The sequence below is a fragment of the Netta rufina genome (genome assembly GCF_964035555.1).
Source record: "Netta rufina genome assembly, chromosome: 3".
Classification (NCBI taxonomy): Eukaryota; Metazoa; Chordata; class Aves; order Anseriformes; family Anatidae; genus Netta; species Netta rufina.
In genome coordinates, this window is record NC_140125.1 from 96567091 (window position 1) to 96585934 (window position 18844).

An 18844-nucleotide genomic window follows, 5' to 3' on the forward strand; every position below is an offset into this window, starting at 1 on the left:
TGAGCAGTTTCTTCTAGCAGGTCAGAAGCAGAGTTCCAGGAGCATCTTATAAGACAGATTGTCTTTATCCAGAAGAGGAAAAATTAAAACCCAACCAAACCAGGTGTTAGCAGAAAGAAACATATGGAAGTCTCCCTGTGGAAACCTTTAGGGCAACAAATACCAAGTTTCCAAAACACTATTGTGCTGGAGACACTAAAACCTCTTTGCAGTTGTATCTAAGTATACCTTGTGGCTCCTCCTAAGAGATAAGCCATAGATGTATTTTGCCAAGGTTGTTTAAGTGCTTTCATCAAAAGCTCATTCAAATGTGTCAACAAACTGATAAAGACAGCATCACTAGAAGCCCACACGAACTGATTGGTCACTAGCATGTACTGAGCTTATTTCAATTCAGTTTTCCTTATTTATGAGGAAGGAAGCAGCACTACAAAGGGATTCCAGGGCTTTTTTTTATTGCAAGTCATTTGCTCCTGTAACATTTGATAACTATTTTATCCACAGTAAATTGGGGAAGGTTTACATTAATGTTACTTCCATTAGCTATAGCACGATATACAAATATTCAGATAAGCTTCCAATATGCATCCTCATTTCATCGTCGTCCAGCTCTACTCTTCAGTGCTCTTAAAGTTTTCCTCATGATTGGTGCAACTTCTTTAACAAAAAAAAAAAAGTTAGGATTACAGCATAATGTGAAGGACAAAATTATAGTAGCATAATATTAGGTATACATTGATAACCAGCAAGTTAAAGCAATTATCCTGATAACCTCAGGAAATTCCACTTACTTTTGGTAGGCTTCTTTCCATCTTGAGTTGTTCCACTTGAGCTAGAGCTTCCACTGTAGCTAGTAGGGTTCAGATTTGATGAATTATTGTTTCTGTCTCTGCTTTCTGGAATCTGTGTTCTTTTAAAACCAGGAAATAAAGAGATTACCCTTTTTTTTTTTTTTAAGGAACTGCCATTCACTCCATCACATTTTGATAAAAAACTATCACAGTGTTTTAACAAGTCTGTCTCCTTATCAGTACTGTGATACATTTAAAATTATAGAATAATTCAGGTTAAAATGGGCCTCTTGAGGTCATCTAGTCCATTTCCATTCTTGCACAATTTTTCCATTCATTAGATATGATACCTCTTATTTGTCTTTAAAGTAAAATGATCTGAATTTACGACAGATGGAGCTATTATGATGACTAATAAGCTGTTGGCCTGTGTTCTAGTTTGGTCTGTGATTTTTTTGTTTGGATTTGAATACAGCTGAACTACTAATTGTCTCTCTGCCAGAAAATTAGGAAAAATTCACACTTGAGTTTTCAGGTCTGTTTTGTTTTTCTCCTTTAAGTTAGAAATGCCCAGGAAAAGGCACAATAACTAGCCCTAAATATTAGGTTGGAAACACCAAGTAACAGGACAAGGACTGGGATGGTTGCAGTAGGCATCAGCTCTGTGTAGAACAGTTAAATCAACACAGCATTTAACTGCCCAGCAATCTGGGCAGCCTTGTACACCTTGGAGCCAGTCACTGAGGCCTGCTGCCAGTTAACATAAAGCACTGCATGGCAAACAACAAACAGCCTGCTAGGGACCTGCATGTGTGCCACAGGACCTTCTTAGCCCTTGTAAGACCAGCTTCATTAGTGAAAATTTCAGCTGTACACAGTAAAGCTGAGAGAAGGTTTTCAAAGGACATGTTCAAAGAAGCTAAGTTAACTCATCATGCCTGAACAAAGTTTTGTTTCTCGAGAAGGCAAACCCTACTTGCAGTTCCTTTCACACAACAACAGTTTGTCCTAATTTAGGATGCATAAAAAAAAAATATGCTGTCTTCGAGTACATTATTCAGTTACTAGGACAGATAGGACACTTAAACTACTGTACTGAAGCACAAACTGGAAGGCTAGTCTGTCACAACAGATACAACCTCCCACAGGGTAACCGAAAGCAGAAGCCGAACTTGAAGCGCCTTAAGCTACTGCGTTGGTGTTGGACCATCTTTGCATCAGTAACAGCAACACTCTGGAAAGAAGCTTCCCAATTTAATCACCTAAAAGGTGCAGATGTAAAAAGAACGTCTCCAGTGCAAAAGCTGTTTTTAAGGGTTTCCAACATGTGGGCTGTCATTCCTGCCCCATACCACCACTGTCTTGAGCAATACAGTAGACAGCTAAACTGTAAATCAAGTTCCTGAAATCAGCAGGCTTTGATTTTATATATATATAAATATATATTTATATATATTTATACACACACTTCCACAAGTTTCTGTCGTTTTTGTGTTTTCTCCCCTCTCCCATAAGCCCAGGTCAGCTCAGCCTTAGGCACATGAAGAATTACTCAGCACAACTGCAGGCCCTGCAGCACGAGGACAGAAACTACTTACAATGACTGCTGACATTTTCAGTGACTGTCAGTCAGTTTTGCATCATCTTTGCAACAGCTGAAGTTTTATACTCCCCAGCTACCTGTCACTTTCCACTTACATATTTGTCAGCCTGCATTAACTGCTAATTCAAGAGTAACCCAGATCAATTAAAACAGTTTCCCCCCCCTCAAAAGGATCATTTTTGAGGCAGGCAGCTGCAGAGCAGTTATGCCAACAAGGGAACACCCACAAGCTATGGGGAGAAGGGAAGGCACGGTGCTCCTCACAGGGAAGTAAGTGACCACAGCACAAGACACCCACATCCAGGCAGTGTGAGCAGTCTCCACTGTTTTTACAGTCCATCTGCTACTACACAGACTTATCAATCCATGGGGTGCTTTTAAACCAAACTGCTGATTTTCTTTTGGACTAGAACAGATATACAAGCATAAAGAAGTCTCTCCACATAGTTGAGAAGGGAAAAGGGGGTGGAAGTTGGTGCTACAGCTGTTTTTTCTCCCTGTTGCATGCTCTTGGGTATAAGAGGAGTTCATCAGGACAGCACAAATCCCACATCTCTGCTTCGGTTCCCATGGCTGCTGAACTACCCTGAATTAAGCTGTCAAGAGGAGACCTTGGGTTTGTGCTGTACGAAGAAAATATTTGAGGAATCCCAATTCTGTGTTCCTCCAGTGATTAGTGTTGGCTACTGCCACTGACTGACTGTTCCAGACACTCCTTCAAGCTGCCAAAGTAGAAGCCCACAATCCAGTGTATTAACAGTTGCTGAGATTCACTCTGGTCAGCTCTATCACTCTGGACAGCTCACTGGGATTTGATGAAAACAGGAGAACATGTGAAACTATTAGGCAGGTTTATGAACACCAAACATCAACACTGGGATCTCCCCAGGATGTCAAGCAGCATTAATGTGATCTGGAAGAAAACAAGAGTGGCTGCTCACTCACTAGCAGGGAAGATGAATTCATCCCTGGCACTTGGAGAAACACGTGGTGACAATACACACACAGCAGGGGAGCACACAAGGCTTAAAAGGCAACTTAGCTTCTAGCTACTTAAAAAAAAGTAGAGTAAACCAAGAGCTACTTATAACAGCAAAATACTTTGCCAGCGAACTTTAGCACTGACAGAGATGTTTAATCTCAAATTAAACATGCAGCACAGCACAGGACACTTACTTGCACTTCTCCGTGGGATGAAGCTGGGTGACAGGTCCTGCTGTCCCATGGATTTCTTGTTTTCGGCGAATATTCCTGGGTGGTTTTGCCGCAGTAGTCATGTAAGCCATTTTTACTTGCCGGCCTAATACAGAAGCAAGGAGCAGAGGATGTGATTTTTCCTTACTTATGTTTGAAAGTCAGTTGAGAAGACGGTTATGTGGCAATTTCTAGGTTTAAATTGCAAAAAGTAATTGTTCAAAAAACAAGAATGATAGCAAAGTAGTAACTGAACCACAGCAAGTCACATCCAGTATTCCTTCACGTTAACTTTGATATTTGCAATTGTATCTGTATTTTTTGGTATTTGTCATTAAAATTGCACTGTGTGGTTGCCTAGAACCCTCATTCTAACCAGTAAGGTAAGGTTTGTGTACAGCATGCTGCAAGCATTATGCATTAATGTGCTGTATTAATGTATATGTTCACTTTGTGTGCAACCTGTAAGTTAAAAGGAACAGCATCCTTACTTGATGCCTTCTCCCTGAGACACAGCATCAGTGATCAGTGCAAACAAACCACTAAACACCACACAGTAAGTGTCAAGAAGAACAGAAGAGACTGGGTTTTGAAAACCAAAAGGCTACTCACATATTTTTTTTTTTACCTTTTGGTTTCTTAGCCTGCGCTGAAAGAATGTTTTTTGTAAGCGTCTTCAGTCTCTCCTCCCTCTCATTGTAGAGCCTCAAGTACATTTCACGCCAAGATTCATATTCCAGGAGCCTCTCATTTTTAAAATCCCTCTGGCAGTGTTTCTTCCACAAGTGGTCGGACACTTCTGTAAACGTCTTGGTTTGAACACAAGGTATTTTAAGATCAAGGATTTAAGAGTAACATTTCCAAGACTACCTGCTTGGCTGAGCCTGCCGACAAAGCCCAATCACCCCGTGGAGGAAGGTTCAGAACAAATCCCACCAGGTGCCCTCGCTGGTACCTCCACCATGAAGCAATACAATGCCACACAGAGATGTCAACGTCAGTCTAGAAGTCACGTAGCTTCAGAGAGCAGAGCTCTATATTTGAGCTCATGAGCCACGCTTACAGGGTAGATGTGTGTGTTCAGCACAGGCTCAGGCCACACCAGCTCTCAACTTCAGGCATGCAGAGAAATGGCCAGCTTGCACTAGGGAGTGCCACACACTCAGAACATCAGTGTTCAAATGCATCATGGAGCTGAAGTCTTAACACTATAGATAGAAAATCTACCAGATGCAAATTGGAAAATACCTGGGGTGAGATTTCATGTATGCTTTGCAGCCATAACAGTTTTTAAGCCTGAAAACATTTGTTCTTACTGTGCCTGGCAAATGTTGTTTCTTTGTTGTTGTTTTCTCTTGTTTTCAGAAATAGCACCATTTCTACCCACAGTGGCTTTCACTTAGTTGTCAGTAATAACCTCCCAAATGCTTTACATCCTGACAGAGAGGGAGGCTTGATGACAGCTGAATTCAAAGAAACAGGTATACAAGACACAAAAGCAGTGTAACACTTAGAATCTTTATCAAGAGGGGTGCAAGGAAAGCAAGAACAGGTGCCTAAAGTCCTCTGTGGTTCCCTGAATTTAGCAAGGCAGAGTTTACCGGGTTACAGTCCTCTATGCGAAACAACTGCTCTGGTGTGCAGCGTGTTAGCACAGGCTCAAGAATTTCAAAGGGCACACCTCCTACTTCATGCAGTGCTACAAAAGAGGACAGCACTTTTAGTAGCTCATTTGTTTGTTGGTAAGTGTAACACCACTTAACAACAGTTTAAAAAATAAAAATAGACATCAGTTTCAGCAAATACCTACAGAACACATGTTCTGAAGTCAGGGTATGAAGCTACAAATCAGCAGTTCATAACTGGCAGTTATATCTGAGGATGGAGAAAGCATCCTGGAATGGCTATTGCCCCATCTTTACTGATCTGTATCACTCCCCTCTCTGCCTACACAAAAGGAATAAATAATTTCTTGATCACTCATTCCAGTTTACGTGAACACACACTTTGGAAGGGCAAAAAAAGTCAGCAGGATTTTTGGCTTATACTTTATAGGACATTATATTTTAACTACGAGTTGGAGCTTTAAAAAAGGTAAGCCTCCAAACAAAACTGTGTTTCAGTATGATCATAAGATCGGTTTTATAAATGCCTTTTGACCAGCTCTGAGTCACTGTCTGTAGGAAGGAACACTACCTTCTAGTAGGCCAGCATGGAAGAAACAAAGAAATCAAATAGTCTTTCAGTACAGCCTGCTACAAAGCCCTTGAAGTACTCACAATCAATATTATTTTGAAGCACACGGATGCACTGCTCATACAGTGTAAGCATCTTTGAAAGATGGACTTGTTTGGAGCCAGAGTAAACTTGCATTTTAGAGTTCTGTCTCCGTCCCGTGAACTGAACTGATTCGCTGACTTGCTGGGGTGCTTCCACAACAGGCGCTAGGGAAATCAAACAAAACATCAGGCAGGGTTTCTTTGCCTCCTGACAAAAATGTCAGGAGCTTTAAACAGGGCTTTAAACATTCAGAGGAACATGCCTGGCAGGACAAATATATTTTTGCTTCTTGAAATATACGATTATATAATGTTGTTCTGCTAGAGTTTGATCCCTTACAGGTACTCTGTTACAGAAGTCCCCTCATACAAGAGCAATACAGCAAGTACATTGCAAATGTAAAGCAAAACATTAAATTAATCTACACGTACCCATAGCAGCCTTACATTAATTAGCTCAGGTCTACACGAGTTGGATCCACAGCTAGACTGGGCCCTGAGCCTTCCTTCCCCTTGCAACAGGGATGCTCTGATCTACATGAGCTGTACTGAGATCTAGATATCCTCAGTTACCAGGCCACCAAATGCTGCTGTCATTACAGGGTTATCCTAGGGAAACTGCAATAGCAACGATGTCTCAAGCCTACAGAGATGTGAAACTACTGAAACCTCACAGGAGCTGCAAGGGAAAACCACTGGCACTTTGTGTCACCTATGAATAGGAATGCAAGCAAGTTTCTAGGCTGAAGCTACAGCTGGTGACAATTTCTACTCCAGTTACATAAGGCATAGACAGGAATAAAGATAAGTGGAGCCCAGAGAACGACTACAGGATCTACACCTCCTCTACATCTGTGGAAACCTTTCACAGCACTTCTTTACTTGCAAGCTGTAAGAGGGAAGCCTTTATATCTCTTTAGATTCAAAATGATTTCTACAGGAGAGCAAGTGAAGACATTTCTTTGCCACAGACAGATGAGTTACTATAGTTTATTAGGAAATGGGTTGAAGACTACCCTAGAGAGAGCTGTAAAAACATGCAGTGCTTCACATTTACCAGCCTCACATGCTACTTACCCTTAAAGTCAGCAGCATAGGGGAGAGATGAGATTAAAATGCCTGGCAGAGATTTAGGCAGTGGAGTATTAAGAAGATCTTGAAGGGACGCCACCTTGGTCTGCACACAGTCAAGGAAATATTGCTTCATTGTTAAAAATTCAGATTTACTAAGGCTTAAAATAAACCACAAAATAAATTAAGCAAGCCCAAAAATTACCTAGCATAACCAAAACTATTGCATTTCTGAACTAGGATTTAATCCCACATTTCAGCATATTCCTTCATCTTCTACTTGCCAGTACTACATCACAAAAGGAACTTAGTGGGGTATCTGCAATCAGTGCATAATAGGGATTAAAGGAAGAAGCAGATGTATTCAGCTAACAGGCTTTCAGATAAATCACTACTGAGGTTAGAGGCATGCAGCAAATGAAACAAAACCGCAAGATGACAAAAACCAGAGTTAGATGTTTAAAGGCAAGCTAAATGTCATCCTGAAAGACAAGAAACAGCTTCATACCTGGTTCTACCTCGTCTCCTGCATCATGCTGGATAAGCAATACACTCTTCCAGATATCCCCTTAAAAAGTGACTTAAAGATTCCAGGAGCCTGGTAAGTGTTCCTGCAAATGCTCAGCATTGCATACAGTATCTAAATTAAGTCTTGGGTGTCTTCCAGTCATACGCCAGGCACTTATAACATAAAACTTGCATCTCCCTAAACTTCATTTTGGTATCTGAAAGAACTTTTTGCAACTTGAACAGCCAACATTTTCCTCTCCATTTTACCAAGATTTCCCTCAGTTCCCTAGTTCCTAGATGCTGCTGTCATGCACAAGCCACTCCATTAATATTCCTCTGTTTGGGATAGAAGACATTCCTATCACAGATCTTGCACAATAAATAAAGCCTGGAGCTTTCACGTCACAGCAAAGATAAGAGACCTCTAATTCCCTGCGTACAAAGGGCTTCATTTAAAGAGTCTAATTAGTAAGCACGTTTAGTTCTACCTCAGCTCAAAGGAGCTACTTAAGCTTTCTGCCACTTCAAGGGACTAGGGTATTTCACTTTAACAATTCATATAAGCTACCCTTACATGCAATAATGTGGTTTACTTCAATGCACTGAAAGAAGAGTCTGTTCATTTCCACTACAGACCGTAATGAGTACAGAACCACAGCTTCCAACAAAACAGCTGTGCTATGCCAGCATCTGCTAAAGTCAGAAAACAAGCTGGTCAAGAATGAAGTTACGGGTAAAAAGTCAATTAGCTGATACCAAAGACCACTGCTGCATAGGAAATTATCATAAAAACCATAAGAAACTGATTGTAAACTGTCAGTATGTAGTAAATAACCTTTTTTGCCCCAATTAAAATTATTTGCCATTGCCATGCAGCCTATGTCAAAGCCACACATTTGTTGCTTAAAATAATCACAGATTAATTTTGCTGGCAGTAAGACACCAGAACACTCCTTTGCCCGCAGTTTATTTGCTATTATTCCAAGCATGCAGTGGTTTACCTTTTTACTGGGCGTTTCTGATTGATCATCCTCACAGTTTTGGATCTTCTCTTCTCCCTCATCTGCATGAGGAAGTTTTGTAGTCTTCTGTGGTACTGAGCTACTCTTCTGTTCGCTGCACTTCTTTGGATGTTCACCTGTAGAGCAAGCTTTCCTCTTTCTTTTTTTTGTAACCTGATCATAATTAAGGTAAGATTCAAAAGACATAGTAGGGGGCTCAAATTCCTCATCACTAGGTAATTTAGCTTTGCTTCCTGTGACAGGTTTTTGTTTTGGTTTCTTCACATGCTTAGGATCTTCCTGTTTGGGAGCATCCTTACCAGGCCTTTCCTTCGTGGGGGATATGTCCTTACTGGCCACACAGGAACGCCTCTTTTCTGAACCTTCCTTGCTGTCCTTGGAGGCTCTCTCTTTCAAGTCTCCTTCTTTAGCTTGAGGATCAGTACCCTGGGAGCCACATTTAGAACTACTGCTGCTACATTCTTTACTATCACGTTCTTTTTGAGACTCAGAACCTGTATTTCGATGCTTTTTTTCCCTATGAGTATGCTGCTTATTCAACTTCTTAGAAATGGGAGAGCTATTGGAACTTTTGGAGGCCAATACAGATGCTTTGGGCTTCTCTGAAGGCTTAGTTCCTTTGGAAACAGAAGATTTTGTCTCATCTTTTTCTTTTTCAGCATTTTTTCTTCCTCTGTGATCACTGCAACACAAAGGAAAAAAATACATCCCACGCTACATCTGATGCTACATTCCTGAAGAATCAATCTCTTTTATTTACATTAGTGAAACCAGAAGCTTTAAATCACACCATGTGGCATAATTCTTACAGGACCCAGAACGGCACTCTAATTTTGCTTCCACATCAGCACAGAATCTGAGGGAAGTCGCTCTTGGTCCAGCATCACTAACTACTGCAACAAGAAATTGAGAGCAACCCAAGTGGAGAGTAGGGACATAAGCATCAGTAAGAAAAACATGTTTGACATAGTGCTATTTGTTCAAAATGCTTTAGATACCACTGCTTTTATACAAGTTTCCTTGCAAGTTTTATAATACAGAGATGGTACTTGAAGTAACTAGGAGGCAGAATTTAAAACATGTTCTGTGGTTGGTAAGAGTACAAAACATCAGCCTGGATACTTTGTTATTACCCATGTGCTCTGGTATGCCACTTCCCTGTTGTGGGAACAGCTTCAAATTTAACATGCACTGCTTAGTCAATCTGAAGCTTCAGCTTTCTCAGATCAACTTCTCCCACTGTCAAGAGGGCTGCAAAACACCCAGAGCACAGTCAGCCTGCTGATGGCAGTGGTGGAGGCTGACTCCTGAGAAGGAATCACATCTCTTCGAGTGTACCTCCTCCAACACACAAAACCCTTTTCAGTCTGCAGAAATACTGTAGGGAAGTCCTGTACACAACCAAATCACTAAAGAGATGCTTTATTGAACAACAGCCACATGGCTGAGAAAGAAAAAAAAAAAAAAGCAAACTTCCTACTTCTCTAGAGGGGAGGAGAGCACTGCCCATCACTGGCTTAGTGCTGCTCACATCGGCTGGTACCTAAGAACCTGTGCTGGTCAAAAAGGCAGGTGAAGTCTGAGTGCTGGCTGGCTAATTGACCAACCCTGGTTGCTTTGATCTGTCTCCTAGTAATTTATAGAAGACTCATTCCTACCATTCATCTATATTTCATAACACATATTTGTCATTCCAAGTATTATTCTAATATTTCCAAGTTGTATTTTATTAAGTTATGCTACACCACAATTAATCCTGTAGAAAGAGTCCATACCTACCTTTTATTTTCTGGAGGAATAAGCTTTTTCCATCGCTTCACCAGGGATTTAGCTACATTCCCAGCAGTGGCATGTTTCCTAAAGCTGTTCACTGTTTTGCCTATGCCAGTTTCCTGTTGAAAAGGGTGCAAGAAAGATGGGCGGAATAAATCACAACTAACATCCCAAGAAAAGCTTTCCCTAAAACTGCTACAAGCAGCATTAGCATAGCAGACTGAGCAGTCTTACAGCAGCTAAGGAAGTAAACAGTTCTCAGCCTACAAACAGAACTGAAAGAAAATCATAATTATAACCAAATGCTGGGAACAAAGTGCAGCCTGAATTCATAAAAGAAGCTACTTTTCCCCATTAAATGTATGTAATCCAGAAACCTCACTTGACTTGAATGCTTACGCCCACAAAATGCATACTGCTAAAGTGAATTAATCAATTTATATATATTAATATATAATTATACAGGCACAGTTTAGCATGTTAAAGAGCACAAATGATCAGTGTATTGTAATCTAAAAGCCTCAACATGAAGTACCATGGGGCAGAGGTGCCAGATGAACAGAGTTCATGTGACTAAACTCAAGTCTCAGCCACAGGAAAAATCCCCTGATGTTTAAGACGTCGTGTTCATTGTTCTGTTCACCCACCATAACATTTATTTTCATGTTATCATTGTGTCTTCAAATCTTGCTCTGATTTCTACATTGTCTAAGTAGAACTGCCCTGCAGACTTTGTGGGTATATAAATATCACAGGCGAATTTTTTAATCCTGTTATTAGTATCTCCAATTCATAAACCCCCACTTTTAAGACACATTTTTGTGTGCAAACCCTGGAATTTGCAAAGCCAACAGCAACCCATTAATGCTCTTGCTAGCCAGTGAAATTATATTCCTGTGAAGTGTGAGTAAGAACTATGCATGTACTACTCCTCCGGGCTCAGCTCAGGCCTTAGAAGGGAATTCCTTAAAGCTTCAGAAAAATAATTTTGCTTTAAAGAGATTCAGTTTCTGTATCATTCAGGAGCACTGGTTTGGAGGTTCAGTGTATTGCAATACATGTGAGAAAACTGGTGGGAGGATATCCTAAAGCTATCCATATGAGAAATTTATGTTCCTAGAAGTGCTTTAAAATATGCAGAAACCTCAATTTTAAGGCATCTCTTCCCTCTGTCTCACTTGAAGACTTCCATCACAGTCTGTCACATCGTAGCATGCAAGTATGCTGAGAACATCAATTATCTGAGGAAGCCCTTTGTCATTTTTAACAGTTCAGATGAGATTACTTCATTTCTCAATAAAAATATTGGTGGATTATAGTAGAGGCCCATCTGTTTTTAGGCAGGCAAGTGCCTTTGCCCAAATAAGCTGGCCAAATATTCCAATTACCATATTTTTCTCTTGCTCTGCAAAGAACTATCTAAAAAACCAAAATCTTCTTCCCAAAACATGGATACATTATTCCCAGTAACCCGAAGCTTCCCAAACCACTCAGAATTTCAGATATAAAACTTTACAGGGTGCACCTTGGCAAAGGATACAAATCACAGGTATTCTTACTCTGTAACTTGGGATAGCTGCTCTTTAGATGCAAGAAACTCACCTTGACCAGCTAATAAGAGACAGAAGATTTAGACAACTGGCCCAAAGAACAGATCACCCATATTTGGGGTATCTTAAGCACTGATTTGAAAGCAGATTTAGTAAGAGTTTTCCCTATATGTTCAGATCACTGCTCACCACTAACACTTGTCACAATGCTGAATTTGTTAGGTTTTAAGCCCAGCTTCTTTTTGGAGAAGGCTCCATGGCTTCTTATACAGAGCTCTAAATGAACCATGCTAAGAGTCCTAATTCCCAAATGCAGCAATGCCCACTGCTTCTGGGATTGCAGACCCCTTAAACTCTTTTCATAGTGAACGACTGTGTAATGTATTATTGGTCACTTACCACTAGAATATCCAGTGATATATCCAGATCCTGTAGTACCTTAAGTGCTTTTAGAATCTGAAAGGAAACAGATTATTTTTTTTAATTAGATAACATATGCATAAGTACTATCCTGCTTTTCTCATCCTCATTCCCATGTTTATCCAAAAAACCTTGACAGGAAGAAGACCCAGTAACTCCAGGAAAACGTAAGCCCTCCTTCACTATACGTAAGGGCTGTGCTTGAAATTTGTTCTGCAATACCCCTAGCAGCAGTAATAGCAGAAACCCCAACAGGTTTGACTTTACTGCTACAGAGATTACATTAAAGATCAATAAATCAATAGTGCAGCAGCTCAGGCTACAAATATGCCCTCACTCCTGGTGTACCAGTGACCGATCAGCACAGAACTGATTCAAAGGCTGAATTAAGCAGAAGCAGCACCCTGAAAGGAAAAAAAAAAGAAAAAAAGGCAAGCTTCCCACAAGGTCTCCCAGCCAGCAGCACCACTAAAGGCCAAGAATTTAAAAAAAAAAAAAAAAAAAAGCCCATGGGAGTTCAGCTTGTGAAGACGGTCAGGTTTTGAAGCCTTCACTGCTATTGTACAAGACCAAATCAAGCTAAAACAGCTGCTTTGTTTCACATGGGCAAAGTATATACATCTTTGATTAAAACGTTGAGTTTCGTAGAAACAGAAGAGTATTTTTCAAATATGAAACTGCTTATCTTACTCTGAGAGGTTTTTAATAATACAAAAGTTTCACTTATAAATAGAGTATGAACTTATTTGGCAATGGGAGTGCAGCACACCTGAGTCTTGCAGTTGACTACACACAGTTTGCATCATCTTTGACAGATTTCTACAGTTATGTAAGTTATGCTATCTAGCTGACAGAATTAATGTGCAACTAAAGTAATAGCATTTCATAGGGTGCTAACAAAGCCTGGAATACTTCTCCAGGTTTTTTTCACACCATTGCCACTTCTAAATGCAATGGCAGAAACCTGCTGGGATGCAGGACGACAACCCCAAAACTTCTTAAAGTTTAGTAATTGCTTTAATAATAGTCACTTCTCTCTGCAACAGTTCTAAATTTCACTGTTCCTATAATATATTAAAAATTGAATCCTCCTAAATCTCACTGTGCACAGTGGGCTCCATCCATACGCCTGGCATGTGGTTCTCCTGCGAGGCATCCACCCTGCAGTAGTAGCTTAACATTTAACTTTTTCCAGACACTTCACAGGCATAGACTACACATATTATGAGACGAAGGCTTTCCCAAACTAATCCCCATCAGGAAGAAAATATGCTGCAAAGATGCTTACAAAGTTAAGTAAAAAAAAAAAAAAAAAAAAAAAAAAGTAATATTAATAAGAGCACAGTGTTAATCACAAGCATCAGAAACTACGTTATCAGTGTCAAATTAGTTAATTTTGTTTTTAAAGTGATATTCCCAGGCATTTAACTAGTTTTGCCATCAGAAGGAAGCAGCCCATTGCTAAGTGGATGGGTTTTGCTTTATAGGATGACTGGCTACTCAAGCAGTATAAACAGACTGGGAATAAATCCCACAGCCCAGACACAGTCCTGCACTAAGAATGCTAAAAGATGCTTTCATCAAGCTACAGAAACAATGAGAATTTGATGGGTTTTGGACCGAGTTAGTTCATGAAGCTGAGTTCGTTACAGAAGAATCTTTAAAATGGGTTCAGGAAGCAAGCAATTACTATTCATGCAACTTCAAAACAGGGGGGTAAATTACAAAAGTACCTGGATGACAAGCATGTCTGAGAGCAGTCAACATGTTTTAATGTAAGAGAAAACTTTCAATTTTTAAACCAAAGCCCACACTGTTCATTTTGCTTTCCTGAAATGTGTATCCCATTTGGCAAATTAAGACAAACAGAAGGGTTTCGTTAGGTAGAAAGCATTGATCAAACACTAACAATCCCGTTAAGAGCAGTGATCCCTGTCTCCCAAAAGCTGGGAACAGCTCAGCCTGCAGTAAGCCCAGCAGTCATACCTGCTCGGGGATGCTAAAGGAGAGACAGCCCCGTGTGCCTGTGTGTGCAGCATAACCAGAGCCTCACGGACAAGCACACACACACCAGCCTGAGACACAAGCACAGGGCCAACAGGAGCACGAGCAAGATAAGATGAAGGGAAGGAGAGAAAGCAGAGGGTCCAAGCAATGAAAAACAGGCAAGAAGCATGCAAGCAAGCAGCTCTCCAGAGTGAAAGCCGAAAGCAGAGGGATGATAAGAAGAGGCCCAGCTGTGCCAGGTCTGTCTCTTCCCATTGCACCAGCGCTGCTCCAGCCTCTCCGCGTGAGCCTTGGGATCACCTCGCCTCCTGTAGTTGGGCCCTCGCTCAGGCAGGATGGGACCCAGCTGGGTGGTGAGACCCTACCAGGTCCCTAACTCCTGGCTGAGCTAGCTACCTCATCAGATCTTTGAAGACAGCACTTTTAAAAAGTCTAACACAACCCTACTAAGTGAGTCACTGCTATGCTCAGTTGCCCTCACTTTAAAAAGTTTCCTTTAAAATGTCTGATTTTGTTTTCAGCCACTGAATCTCATCATCTCTTCCTGCTAACTAAAGGGAGTCCTCTCTCAAACATCTTATGCAACCCTCAAATATAAACACTAATCACACATTACCTCTTGGTCTTTTTTTAGGGCCAACCAGAAAAAGTTCTTGAGCCTCAGTAAGTTACGCTGGCCAGAGCTGTGGCTGTTCTGCTGCTGTCCTAAAATCTTCCCTGCTCGGCAGCCTTGTTTTTAAGAACAGCCCCCAGAACAGGACATAATATTCCCGTAATTGCCCCTCTAATACTACATCGCTGTAATAACACGACCCTGCTAAGCTACCCGGAGATAGCAGTTATTCCATAAGCCACTGCCTTGTACTGCAATTTCATGCTCAACTGGTAATACACCAGAGCTCCAAATCATTTTCTGAGTCAACGCTTTCCAAAATACAGGCTCCTATCCTGAGTGACCTATATTCACAGCTCCTAGCTGTGACTTTCCACTGAGCCATGCTGAAACGCAGGCCGCTCAAATGAATGTAGCCTAGCACACGACCAAGACTGCCTTTTCTAGAAGAGTCCTCTTCATCTGACACAAATTACTTTGGTACTTGTGACATCTCCCCACACTGCTTGCTGTCTTCTAAATTAAGAAAGATTTGAGTAACACCATGTCAAGATGAGATGGATAATTGCTCCCCCTCCTATTCCCACCCTCCCCAAAAAATAAACAGCATTGCTTTCTGATAAGGATTGTCACTTATTTTTGCTGACTGTAATTTCAATCCATTTTGTAGATGTTACATCAGGCCTGTAACATTGCTGCTGTAATCAGCATCATACAGCAGCAAGTCAAATTCCTTAAGAGACTTATGTATATTTATGACAGCTAGTGTCAGCTGAATATAATTTAAGATAAATTCAAGCTAAATTTAGCAGTACATATCTACATGAAGTCTCATTGAGTGCACTGGCTCATGGTACCATCCTTTATTTCTACACCAGTTACATCTTACATGCAAGATTTTGCAGCTGCTCATTGCAGCGCTTCATGGACTTCAGGGACAGGGCTCATTTCATTTCATGGTAACCTTTTTTCCAGAGCTGCTGAACTTCCCTAATATCTTGAGGATCATTCAACTTCTAAATCATCAGTTCTGTTAATTTTGGTCAGTTCTCTGAAAACTCACCAGGTAGCTATTAAACCCTGCATATTAAGAAGCTTTTGATATGAACAATTTATGTTCTGTATCTTTTCCCTGGTGCCTATCAAAGTATCCAGTGGTTATTAAAAAATGTGACACAATTAGACAAAGTTTATTCTCAACTATAGAGCAGAAATATTTGACAACACAAACACTTACTGACATATGTATCAATAATAAGGATTTATTATTCTTTCTGCACATCCTTGAAGCCTCTCTTTGCCTTTAAACATAACTACATGTTTTCCAACACTAGGTTTATCTTGTATTAGTAGTGCATTTCATGACTGCCAATTTCCAGTTATCAGTTTCTCCCTTCCCTTCCACTCCTTACCCATAACTGTTTCTATTTCACTAGACACAGCTTTACCAGGAACAGTGGAAGTGCTACAGCACCACCATTAGACCTACTTTGTGCAGCACCTGCTTTTGGTTATGTTACAAATGCAGGGCATCTCCTTCTTTAACAGAGGCAAACCTGCCAGGACTAGACGTGTTTTTCTCCTTGGATTAATGTGTTTTTAAGCTTAATGCTTTGGGAGCACTTAGAAACAATTCCAGAGATGTTGTTGTTGTTTTCTTTTCCTTTTCAATCTCCTGTTCATAATAGCATATAATCACCAAACACTAGTATTAAAATATTAAAAAGAGTAAAAGAGATAGAGTAAAATTTGACCACTTATAGAACACCAGAAATTTTAGTTTTACTGAACTGCAAGGTATAGCACCTCAAGAAGTACCTGCACTCTGGTATTTGTATTTTGCACAGATAAAGCCTACAGCACCAGCAGATGAAGACAAACCATTAGTGGGTAAGAAAATCGGTATTTCTTGCACATGTATAAGCACACACTTAGAAAGCACACAATAAATATGAATGTAGTAATGATGCTTTTTAAGTTTTATTAACCACAAAGTACAAAGCAAGTTAAATGATATACCAGCCCTCTGTTTGCAAACACTTCCACAAACTTGCATCAAGTTATAACGCTTCAGGAAATCTACCACACTAAGCATGTTCTGTACTTTCAAGATGAATTCAGCCCCTCAAAAAAAAAAAAAAAAAAAAAAAAAAAAAGCCCTTTAAAATATATTTTTGATGGTCAAACATGATTCATTAGCAAACAGTAAGTCAAATTTGGGGCTTATTTCTTTGCTGGAGCAAAGTGCCTTCCCTCCTGCACATCTCCTTCCCTGCACCTTGGTACCTTCGAGTGCCAGGCTCAGCCTCCTTCGGCTGCTCTGCCCCACCTCACAGAGGATGTTTTCTTGTTTCAAGCCCTCCTTATCTACTTCTTGCAGCTCCCGAGGAGAGCCCTGCTCTCCTACAGGTTGCTTCATTTATTTCAGATACGCGTAGCTTAGTTCTTCTCCTACCAGGAATCAAAGCACAGGATGCGGTGCCCTTCCTGCACCACTGCAGCACAGCAGGAACACCTTTTCCACTATAAAAACCTCTTCTGGAGCTCAGCACCTCAGCTTTGAGCTTCTGGCCAGGACAAGACACGTAACACCCAGCACCATCCATCAGCTGGTTTGGTGCACAGTGTTATATCTAGCTTTAAGACACAGATTTTTGTCACCTCATCCTACACAGGACCCCTCAGGCTCCCATTTAAAACACCAGGCAGCCAGAGCCCGACCACACACCGACCTGAGGGTGCCAAAAGGACCTGAGGGTGCCAAAGGGACCTGATGCACATCGCCCCCTCCAGGCGCCCCAAGCCGGGGACGAAGCCTCGAGGCCACCCGGGGGGACCCCCACCGGCCCCCCGCTACCTCCGCGGGCTGCTCCGCGCGGCCCAGGCGCTCCTTCAGCTCCATCACCCTCTTCGTCCCCATCTTCCTCCTCCTCCCCGCCGCGCTCGCCCCCTCCGCCATGGCCCGCAGCCCCTGGCGGCCGCCATCTCGGGCCTCTTGTAGCGGCGCCATGGGCGGCGTCCCGCGGCCGGCTGCCTGCCGTGCCCGCCCCGGCCAAGGGGGGGAGCGCCGCCGCCATCCCGCTCCTCCATGTCCTCAGTCAGCTGCCAGTGCCATGCCCCGGCCCTCGGCTGTCCCAGGCTCAGCCCTGCAGGGTCTCATCCTCGTGTCCTGCAGGGTCTCATCCCCCTGTCCTGCTGCTGAGGGCACAGCCGACAGCGTCCTGCCCAAAGCACCTCAGCCCCGCGGGGCTGGCTGCAGGGATGGTGGTTGTGGTTGACCTGGTTGTGCTATTACCAGCACATATTTGTTGTCAGCATGTAATATGGACTAGCTGCTTTGTTTTGTGCTGCCCCTCTCAGTTTTGCCTTTATTTAAGCACACACTATGGTTGGTACTTAGCAAAAAGTTATAATTCAAGTATGCCTGCGGCTCTGAGCCAGAGGGAGAGCAGCAGCCTGCCCCATGACCTATGGTGGCACTTCCACATGTCCTTCAAGAGCACCAAGAGCACGAATACATCAGTATAGACCCTGCAGGGGTGCGTGGTCCTAGTCCCCACTGCACCAGCTGATGGATGGGACGCAGCATCAGGGGCAGTTGCACTTGCCCACACAAACTTCTTTGGTCACCTGCAGGTCATTTCAAGGCCTGTGGTGTGTCTGTTGTGTGTGTGTGGCCGTAAGGCTGCTTAGTGGCTGGTAAGTATGATGGCAAACACAGCAATAGCAAGGCCAAGTGCATGAAGACGTGCCCAGCACCAGCAGGCACACTGCTGCAGGCTTATCCCCCAGGTAAAGGTAGCAGCCAGGCTGGAGAAAGCATCGTACTTGTCTTTCTGTCTTTCCTTATTTATAGCCTGATAGTTAATGCAGCTGTTGCAGAAGGACAAAACACTTTTGGGCCCTTCAGCTTGAAGCATGGCTTCTTTGAAAGGTACATAAGGTCACAAAAAACATTGCGCAGGGAATCTGTCTTTGCCTACTGCGAAAGTGAAATGGGATCTCTGGCAC

The 18844-nt window shown here is 42.0% G+C and overlaps 1 protein-coding gene across 1 annotated transcript; it reads right to left on the minus strand.

The window, feature by feature from the left end:
• Positions 1–595: 595 nt before the first annotated feature.
• On the minus strand, positions 596–17843 carry LOC311208046 (elongin-A-like; the record flags this gene model as incomplete). The annotated part of the gene is made up of 11 exons (XM_084284463.1): positions 596–657; positions 792–910; positions 3571–3694; positions 4217–4397; positions 5190–5287; positions 5868–6032; positions 6945–7044; positions 8450–9152; positions 10250–10362; positions 12193–12249; positions 17691–17843. The coding sequence occupies 11 exons, from the start codon at positions 17841–17843 to the stop codon at positions 596–598; spliced, it is 1875 nt and encodes a 624-aa protein (XP_084140589.1).
• Between the last annotated feature and the right edge of the window lie 1001 nt (positions 17844–18844).